General features: G+C 37.7%; 1 protein-coding gene across 7 annotated transcripts in view; it reads left to right on the top strand.

Annotated features, from left to right (window-relative positions):
- The window catches only part of LOC104606679 (Zinc finger C-x8-C-x5-C-x3-H type family protein), a 35929-nt gene that overhangs the window by 6006 nt on the left and 18980 nt on the right, over window positions 1–10943 (top strand). For 2 of the 7 annotated variants that reach the window (XM_088888646.1, XM_088888644.1), the window contains exons 2-3: window positions 4977–5178; window positions 5257–5329. In XM_088888646.1, the coding sequence (XP_088744772.1) occupies window positions 4977–5178; window positions 5257–5329 (275 nt within the window). Of the gene's footprint in view, window positions 1–4976; window positions 5179–5256; window positions 5402–10943 lie in introns of all 7 variants that reach the window. The other 5 variants (XM_088888643.1, XM_088888641.1, XM_088888642.1 and 2 more) reach the window with 3 other exon arrangements.

Raw genomic sequence — 10943 nt, 5'->3', positions numbered from 1 at the left:
GCACCTTGTGCTTCAGCCCAGGTGTGCGCCTTTTTTGCTCTTTTTGCCTTTGCTCATCGAAGCTCAGAGAACCCCTATTTGCTAATGTTGTTTATTCATTTATCGTAATATTTTAGAAGATTATTAAAATTATAAAATCATTTTTTGTAAGGGATTAAGAATTTAAGACCCTAACATGGACTTGTTTGTGCTTGCATCAAGGTAGAGGTGTAAAATGGGTCGTGCTGGCCCGCAGGCCATCTTAGGCCATGCCACCCTCCCTAGGGATAATTTAGGGGGGTGGCCTGGCACAGCCCAGGGCCCAAGCCTGTGCGGGCCTGTGCCGTGCTGTGGGTTTGGACCGGGCGAGTTGGGCCATAGGCCGAGCCTTGGGTGTGGGCTGAACCGGGCCAGACTATTTTTTTGGCATTATTTATTTATTTATTTATTTATTTGCTAAACAAAACTAAAATATTTAACTTTCCTTTGGGAACTATTTGAAAAAAATAAGAAATCTAACAAAGAAATGAAAAAAAAAAACTTTGAGTGTGCCTTGGACCCCACCACCTGTTGGATTCATAAAACTAAACTTTGATGGGAGTAGTAGGGGGAATCCTAGACAGTCAGGGATTGGGGGTCTATTTAGGGATGAGAATGGGGTCATTTCTGCCTTGTTCTCAGGCCAAATTGGAGTGGGTGACTCCCTTAGAGCTGAGATCTATACAATTATGGAAGGAATCCAAAAAGCTAAGGAGATGAATATTAGAAAGCTGATAATTGAAGGGGACTCGAAGGTGGTGATAGGGTGGCTGAATAAAGATAGCAGTGGCTTATGGAATTACAGCAATGAGAAGAGAAAATTTAAGTGGCTGGTGCGGGAGATGGAAGTGAAGATGATTTAGGTTAAAAGATCAGCTAATTCTTTAGCTGATGGATTAGCTAAACAAGGGGTAGAAAGGGATTCAATGTTTTGGGCTAAATTGTAATTTTATTGTTTCTTCCTTTCCTTTTCTTTTCTTTTGAAGGCTTAAGTTGTATTTGGAAGATAAGAGTGTTTGTCTTTCTCCGAGGTGGAGGAAGAATCACTTAAAATAGGAAAAATTGCTTGTAAATAAAAATTAACTTTAGTAAATGAACTTCTTGTATAGTGGATTTTTGCTTCTTACTTCTTAAATAAAAAAGTTTTTCTCTTCCACTACTGGACTCAAGTTCAGAAGTGGAAGATGCAACTATACAAGTTGTAGAATTTTTATTATTCCCTATTACTTCAAATTCTTATAAACTATACATTTTAAATAATAAACAATTAAATTTTTCTTTTTTATTTCCAATTTCAATATTCTTATTTTCACAATATGTTTCAAGTAAAATATCTAAACCATCTTTCCTAATCATAGGATCTAATATTGTAGCTAAGCAATAAAGAGGAGAAATGTTCTCCCAATATTTTTTTAAATTTATTTTCCATTATTTTAACAATACTTTTAAATTGTGGATTCTTTCTATATTTTGCAAAACAATCACTAATCATCATTAATTAATAAGCTAAATTACAACTAGTTGGATAATAAATACCTGATAATTCATTAGTTGCATCATAAAAATGTTTTAAAAAATTTCTTATACAAATTGCCATTTTTCAGTCTTCCTCAAATATAATATTAGTAGGCATTTTTGCATTATAAAAATCACTTAAAATTTGTTTGTGAGAAATACAACTTTCTAACATAGCATAGGTAGAATTCCATCTATGTTTAACATCTAATCTAAAATGTTTATATTTTAAACCATAATTCTGACAAATATTTAAATTCTTGTTTTCTTGCTCCAGAACTTTTAATATATAATATATAATACAATTTTTAATTTTAGAAATATGAATAGAAATAATATTTAAAGCATCTTGAATAAATAAATTTAAGATGTGACATGCACATGTGATATGAAATAATTTACCATTTAAACATGGTTTTAATTGAGATTTTAAAATATTTATTGTTGAATCATTATTACTAGCATTATCAAAACTAATAGAAAATAATTTATTGTCAATTCCATAAGCATGTAAAGTAGTTTAAATACTTGCAACAATAGCTTGGCCAGTATGTGGCCATTCAAGCCTAGTAAAACTTAAAATTCTTTTATTTAAAAGCCAATTTTCATCAATAAAATGATCGGTAACACAAATATAAGTTATGTTAAATTTAGAAGTCCAAATATCAGAAGTAATTGCAACTTTAGAATTAAGATTTGATAACATATAAATTAAATTTTGTTTATATGAATAAAAAATTTTTAAAGCATCTGATCTAATAATATTCCTAGAAACTTTTTTAAATTGTGGATTTACAGAATTACGTAACCATTTTTCAAGTTTAGTATCTTCAGTTAACAAAAATGATTGTTCAACATGTACAATGTATATTTCTAATTCTTGCCTCATTTTTTCTTGAGAATATTTAAAAGTCCCAAAACCCCTCGCCCAAGTTGTGTTTGTATTGTTTCTCTCCCTTCTTCTTTCTCATGGGTGAGCAAATGTCTGCCCAAATGGCCAGTACGACCCTTGCTACAATAGCTAAAGTCTTTCCTACATTTTTGGCAAACAACTCTTTTTCTCTTTCCCTGAATCTCCTCTACTTTAAATATTTTCCAAACCGGGCTAATCAACTTAGTGGCCTTCCATTTCTTTCCCCTAGTATTAGTACTAGGGGTGGAAGTTCCGTCAATGTCAATAGCATCCATATTGGTGCTAATACTACCATCTTGCGATTGAATATCGTTGACATTGAACATGTTGGGGAATTAGTTTCGAGAGGAGATGGCCATTTTTTTAAATTCTAAAAAAAATAATTTAATTGCATTTACCCGTATTACCGGTTCGGAATCCCAACTTGATTTCAACAGTTGAAGCCTTTCAACTCCAAGAGTCCAAGCCTCCCAAATTGCTAACTTGAGATACTTGAGTTGTTGAGCAAGCCTTCTTCTCATTGAAACTTCAATAAAGTTGATAATTGGAGAATTAGGAATGGAAGATTTTTAACATCACATTAGCTATTGGAAATAATGCAATTGGGACGGAAATAAAGAAATTAAAAGTTTGACATGCTTGAATATTTTTGCATGTTTTTTTTTTAAACTTTTGCAATTTTCACTTTGAATATGTTTTATATGTTATGTTTATGTGTTTTAATTTGAGCTAATAGACTTTTTAAATCATTTAGTTTAAAATTGAGATTAGATTTTTTTTAATCAATAACTGTGAATTGTATTAATATTTTGAAAAGTTACAAGGCAAGGGGGCTAAACAATCTTAGCTCCCGAGGACAATCATTAAATATCAAAACAAGGATTACAATGCAGCCCAAAATATGGAATTTCTGTTCACCCCTTGTCGAGCTATTTTAATTTTTTCTTAACTTATTTTGATTTTTTAACACTTTTTTCATTTTTTAAAATTCTTAAAAAACTTGCACCTTGCGCCTCAGGCACAAAATGGCCTTTGTGGTTTTTTTTTTTACCTTGCACTTCTAAAACACTTTGTTGGGCCCATCTATGGTCTTATAGAGCTTAAGAGCCTTTCAATTCTGGCCTAGATAATTGTGAGATGTCCTTGAGTTCTTTGGAATCTTCTAAAGATTACAGGTTCTGCCTCATGATAATGCAACTGTATGAAGTGAAAAGTGCCTCACTCCAGCTATTTGCCCAAACCCTCCTAGAGAGTTGCTTACTTTCATGACTTTAGGGCACATGGAAGGGTTCTATTTCGTATTCCCAATGTATCCATATGAATTTTCTTGATCAGCATTTGAAGTGTTGTATTGAAGTATGAGAAAGAAAGGTGCAAATAAGCAGTCCCAAGACAAAAAAAAAGATCTTGGGCTACCCAATGCCCAAAAAATGGATATCTTTTTTTTGATAAGAAAAAGAGAACTTTTTTTAAATTTAGGGTTAAAATAAAATTTTACAGCTTGTGTATGGGATTAATGCTCCCACACTAGAACATATTTCTGTCCCACTTTACATTGCAGCCCAAACAATTGTTACCTCAAAACCCCTTGTTTGGCAAGATAATCATCTAACCCATTTGAATTCAGCCTCTACCTCCTTTGCAACCTTTTCCACTTCCCTTATCACTTGTTTGAAGGCCCACGGAGTACTTCAAAGCTGGTATTGCTGACACAATTCTGGCCATAAAATATTCTATTTATATAATACCTAATCAAAGCTGGTATTGGAGTGGTTGTAAAAAGAAAATAAAGGTTTTTGGACTTTCAATAATGAAAAACAGAGATTCAAGTGGATGACTCAAGATATGGAAGTCCAGCAGCAAATGGGTTTGCTGATGTCTTAGCAAAACTGTTACAGGCCCGCGAATAGGATCTCGTCACGGGTCGGTCCACGGGGAAAACCTCCTGTTTTTCCTTGTTCCTCCCTTTTCTTGAGGAACCTATCTTGGCGCCTTAATGGTGCTTTGTTCAAGAGATCACCAACTCTCCTCTACTCTATCTTGATTGAGAATTTCGATGCCTCTATTGAATATCATTAGCTCCTTTAAATAGGAGATTACAAGAAGATAAGAATCCCACTTTTAGGAGGACTCCCTACTGATCTATACTACTGAAGTTAGATAAGAACACTGAACAGATAAGACTCCCTACTAGATAAGATAGAACTGTATCTAGCTAGATAAGATGAGAACACTGAGTTAATCGCCCATTACTGCTGCTGTCCATTAAACTCTGAATTAATCGCCCATTACTGCTTTTGTCCATCACTGCTGCTGTTAGCGGCTGTAAAAGCATCCACAACAAAAACATGGGGTGGGGAGGAACCATTTGTTTTGGGCTCAATTGTAATAGTTTTTTTTTGGTCTGTGGAGAGTTTAGAAAGTTTACCTCTCCCTATCTTGTAATTTTTTAAGCATTTCTAATGAATTTCTGTTATTGATAAAAAAAAACCTGGTCAAACAAATTCTTAAGTTGGTTTCACTCATGCAGTCTTACAGAAGACATGTAAACCTTCAAAATTCTCTTTGGTGTGGACACTACGTGGGGCACAATCTCCAAGTGAAGATACTAATGCAATGCAACGTCAAAAAGTCTTGCCATACATCTTTCCATGGAAAAGGACAGCATACTGGAGACAATTTATGCATAGTTCTGCTTCCATTCCCAATATAAGTTCCTTCTCACTGATCTGGTATGCTATAATTTATATTTTTTGTAAACTCAATCTGCTAAAAATGAGACAAAAAATCGATTTCCATTTTATTTTCAGTAGGAAACTGCTGCTCTCAAGGAAGAGGGACACAGTTTACACAAGATGCGGATTTTCTCTGAGGAAATCAAAGGTATTGAGCATTGGTGGAAAAAATCTTAAGTGGTCAAAATCCATTGAAAAGCACTCCAAGAAAGCTAATGAGGTTTGTTGGTCTAAAAGACGAGCACCTGCATTGTTCCTTGTTTGGATGCTTTCTAAGTAATCAATCTGTTTTGACAGAATATGATTATTTTAATGTAGTTCTTGATTGTTGAGATACTTTTCTTGTGAATCATTTCAAATTCTTTTGGCAACAAAAACATGTATTTTTGGTGCACTCAAATTTTTACATCATGTGCTTGGGAGAATCCTTAATTTTCATCTGTACTGTAATCAATTAAAGGTGACTGTTGATTCATCTCCAATGTATTGCTCTCCTCTCTACATATGAGTATTGTGTTAGTCCTTTTAGCTTGACATTGAGACTGCTACTTGATCATAACTAAGAAGGCTAGTGATTCTGCTGGAGGTTGCCAGGGGGGGATAAGAATGCATGTCCCTTTTTACTTTGTACATGGATCATGGATGGGAAGGGAACAGAAAAAACTTTTGAGGGAAAGGCCATTTCTAAGGTAGTTAATTGTGTAATATGAAAGAAACAATTGCTTCATATACACAAAAAAGGGAAAAATAAAGAACCATAGAAAGTGACTTGGTGTGATCCTTTTTTCTTGTAGTTTTTCTTTCCTAGTGATATAGTTTCATTTTGGTTTCATTATGTTATAGTTCTTTTATAGGTTATATTGTTTTCAGCAAGTTTGGCATGAAGGTTGAAGAAGATGATGACTTTAATTGCTGCAGTGGAAAATTTTGGGAAAAAATCCCATACAACAAGAATAAAATCATTTTGTCTCCTATCTTTGGATAGTATTTTGACAACTCTCATATGGCAAGTGTTTGCTTCACATGTGCTAAACCCAAGAAGGATGCTTGCCATCTATTCATTTCCCACATGGTGGTAGTGTATGTTGGTCATTCTTTTTTGTCTGTTTTGGAGGCCAAGATATCACACTGCCATGCCTCATGAAACCTGTCATATTGGTCTTCTGCTATTCCATTTGTAAAGGGGTGTTAATGGGTCGGATTAAACAGTAAACCTGGCCCACTTAGTCATAATGTCCCTACATAGAGAGGGCAGTCTTGCAATTTGGTATGACTTTTAACCCCATAACCTTAAAGTTTAGGATTTCTTTTCATGTTTGTTTGGATTTTCTTCTTTCACTGTGTTATAAAAAATACAATTGAAAGATTGAGGGTTGGTCGGGTGGATATTGGGTTGAACCCAATAGGATCAGGTTGGGTTCGGAAAGCGTGTGTTATTAAGTCGGTCTGGGTTAGGGTGGAGGCAAACTGTACTAAACTTGACTAGTTGACAAACTTACATTTGTATTTTGTTGGGGGAATCTAGACAGAGAGTAATAAGATTATCTTTGAAGTAAAATCAAGAAATGAAGAAGGTTTTCTGCTGATATATAGGTGCTCTTCTTTTGGATTGGATAGCCATCTCAAAGTTTGAGGAATGTGGAGAAAATCTCATTCGGCAACAACTTTTGGAATGTTTTAGATGTACTTTTGAAGATGTATAGTTTTATGGACAAAGTCTCCTGTTGAGACATGAGAGACACTTTGTTTTTCATTATGAAGTCTTGTCTCAACATTCATTCTAGTATGTCTCTTTGCTTCTAACAACTTCTTTACTTAACCATATAAAAGAATTTGTTGGCGATGATATAGTATTGATTATAAGATTAAAGATGGAATGAAGGATAGGCTGAAAGCTAGAAAAGTGGAGAGATGGTTTTGAATGAAAAGGTTTCAAGATAAGTTGGACTTGGGCAGAATGCATGTATTGCAATTTTACTATTTTAGTAAGTATCAGTAACAGTGGTGGTGCAATTAAGATTGATGATCAAGAGATACCCCAAACTAGGACTGTTAATGGGCACTGGAACTCTAATATCCTATCTGACATCTGATCCGATTTTCTTGGATTCAGATGATCCACCTACATAATTGGACCAGATTTGGATTTTGCATTTCATATCCAATTAATAATTGGATCAGACGGGGTTAATCAGATGTAGATTTAACCCCATTCAATTCGATTAAAATCCAAGTTTGATTATTATATATAACATATGAAAATATAATTATATTAATATATTAAAATCATATAATTATATATAAATATAAATAGATATAATTTTATATATTATACTATATTAATTTATATAATAAATGTATATTTTAAATTTATATTAATTTATTGAATATAAATTTAAAACAATTATTTTTTATTTTTAAGTTTAGTTCTTTATTGTAATAAATATGAAGCAGAGTTTGATTAAATCCGAATCTGATTCAAGATTCCAAAATCGGATTGGATTATATTGAATTTGGATTTAATATTCTATTAATCAGATTGATTTGGATTTTGATGAATCTGATTTGAATTCAACCTGATTACAGCCCTGCCCCAAACTAATTGTTTGTGGTACTTTGGATCAATCATCTATAACAAGGGAGAAGCTAAAGAGGATGCTGCACATAGAATTAGAGCAGGGTGGTGAAAATGGAGAGGTGCATCTAGTATCCTGACTGACATATACCATTAAGGCTAGGGCTGTTAATAGACTTTGAAAGTCTTATACCCTATTCGACATCCAATCCGATAATCCCAGACTTGGATCTATTTATTGTGAAGAGTCTCACTGATGTACCATATTAGTGTAATCCTTGTTGTATTGTATCTTGTATTTTATTCTTATTTTCTCTTTAGCCCTGCAAGGGCTTTTTTGTAAACATTCTTATTTTATTAATCTTTATATTGAGGCTCTTGGGGTGGGGCCGAACTATTCAGTTCTTCACCCTAGAAATCTGTCTTCTCCTCTCTGGTACGAACTGCCTGGTTGACATGGTATCAGAGCAGGCTGCTCTGTAATCAGTTCTTGCTTCATGCTCTCTCTCTGATATCTCAAAATCTTGCTGGTTTCTGGACTCATCGACTGAAGCTAGGGCTGTTTCAGTCAACCCTAATCCCAGTTACTCTGTTATGCGATTTCAGCAAGGAAAATCTTCATAGAACTCTTTAGGAAAGCATCTGTTTGAAGTGAAACTTTATCTGGTGTGTCTCCCAGACCTGGTTTACCTACTCAGAAAATCTCATTGTGATTGGACAAGTATTGGGGGAATTCTGATCTCGCTTGGGGCAGCAGTTTTTGGAAATCTGCACATATCAAGTTGGTGAATCTGCCTCTTCTGCTCAATCGGCTAGTTTGTTTTTCTTAGGACCCTAGATTTGGTGTCGCCCTAGTGTCACGGGGCTAAACGATGAGGCCCCGTGCGGCGCTCGATGGGGTCGAGAAATCCTACAAATGCAAGCAACAACACGCAAAAGGCAACAAGAAGGCACGCGAATTAAACAAAAGGCAACTTGTATTGCATTAATCAGTGGTAAGCACAAGCACACAATACAGTGTCGAGGGGATCTCGTGCTTAACCTTTACACGCTTATGAGCTCACTCGACTACCTACCTCCCCTCAAAGAGTACGTTAAGCTTTTGGGGGAGTGACAATAGGAAACATCAAAAGGATGAAAATTCATACTATGTAATTACAATAACGCCATTGGCGGTCCCCCCTTACAAAATACATGCATAGCCCACCCATGACACACATGCTGACACCTTTAAGGCACGTGGTTGGCACTCTGATGGCTCATGGTAGGTGCTTGATGGCGCGGTGAAGGAGTCACTCGTGACATTCTCCCCCACTCAATTCGATCTACGTCCTCGGAGATCGGCTTCGGCTGGTCCCTTAGAGTCTCTGTTGCGGAAGGAAGGTTCTTCTGTTGCTCCCGAATTGGCGGTTGTCCAAGGCCGAGGTGCATAGTTTGGTAGAATGGTTGGGTTGGCCTATTCTGTTGGGGTTTCCTATGGCCAAGTCCTTTCCTAGCAGCCTCAAGGTATGTTAATGGCTGATTCATCTTGGTTATAGGGTAGGTTTGGGCCAAGTAAGGGTCAAAATGATGTTTTGGATTGTTGGGGTGTTGGTTCCCATTGATTTTTCCCCAAGGGTGACTCACAAGGCTACTACGTGATTCAGTCTGAGGGATGGTGCGAAAGTGATCCCTAGGCGGCTTGGGTGGCACTCGCTTTCCCCTGTGGTTGTGGTAGTAGGTGAGGGCGAACTTGGACACGGCCTTGGGTCTTCTGCTTTGCTTGACGGTTGTCGACGCGCACGAACTCTGTTGTTGGAGAGGTGTAGACGGCTGGATGGCCTGCTGCTGTTGTAGTTGTTGGCTTGAGGGGCGGCTTCTTCAGCTAGTGGAGTGGGGAACTTCTCTGCTTCCTTCATGTTGGCGTTGAACAAGGCTTCTTCGTGAAAAAGTTGTAGTGCAGAAACTTGCTTCCCATGAACCCTAGTAGAAGTCGTAACTGGTACCATGCAAGGGGAGCGCTCGTCCAAGATGCATAGAGAGTTGATGTGAGGTAGGAGTGCTGCTTCTGCTTGTCTCATGAAGTCCATTCCCAAGACAACTCAGAAGTCATCCAGGGGTACCACTGAAAGATTAATCTTGCTTGTCCATGGCCCAACTTGGAGGTCAACCCCACGAACCATGCCTTCAATCGCCTTTGCCCCGGAGTTCATGGCCTTGATCCACCTTGTCTCTTTCACAGTGTTCAGATTGAGTCGCTTGGCCTCGGCAACTGAAATGAAGTTGTGGGAGGCCCCTGTATCAACAAGGGCTTGAGTCGGCTTCCCGCCGGGGAGGATGTCTACATACTTCAGCCCCCTTTGGGCTTTCTTTGGCCTTCCATGATTGGCCTCTTTCTTCACCATGGCGTTGAAGAGTCGAAGGGCGCCCACTCATGGCGCTTGCACAGACTTTTCCTCATCACTTTGCTCGTCATCACTGAGTTTGGCGACAAGGGCATTGATCTTCTTCTTGGTTGGGCAGTTGCGAACCAAGTGATTTCCTCCACAAAGGAAGCAAGAAATTGGGGACCCAGCGGTTCTGGGCTTGTAATGGTGCTGAGGGCCTTGCTCTCCTTGTGGCTTCTTCCCATAGTCTTGTCTTGCTGGCTTGTTGAAGCTGGAGTTGTCGTACGGAGGGCGTGAGCGACTTGCTCCCCCACTCAAATTAGGGGAACGCGGGGTTTCTGGCTTAGGGGCTTCTTCATCTGACAAGCTGGCCTCATTGAGTTGCTCCGCCACTACCATTGCCGTGGCGAGGTCCTGTACGTTGCGGCGTTGGAGTTCTAGTTCGGCCCATGGCTTCAGTCCGTCCATGAAGTTGAATGGTAGATCCTTGTCGGACATGTCCGTGATCTCCAAGGTAAGGGCTGAAAACTCTTTAACATAATCGTGGAGTGAGTCCCCATGCTTGAGTGCTTTCAACTTCTTCCGCGCCAGGTACTCCACGTTCTCTGGGTAGAATTGCCGCTTTAGTTCTCGCTTGAAATCAGCCCATGTCCCGATGGTGCACGTACCCCGTTCAATGTCTTGGCATCGCCTGCACCACCATAGCATAGCAATGTCAGTCAAATACATGATCACTGTACGAATTTGCGTTAGGTCATCATCAATGCCAGCGACATGGAAATATTGTTCCATTTGCCACAAGAAGTTGTCAAGTTCTCTAG

Source organism: Nelumbo nucifera, chromosome 5 (genome assembly GCF_055504915.1).
Source record: "Nelumbo nucifera cultivar China Antique chromosome 5, China Antique-T2T, whole genome shotgun sequence".
NCBI classification, from domain to species: domain Eukaryota; kingdom Viridiplantae; phylum Streptophyta; class Magnoliopsida; order Proteales; family Nelumbonaceae; genus Nelumbo; species Nelumbo nucifera.
This window is presented reverse-complemented; position numbering and strand designations above follow the sequence as displayed.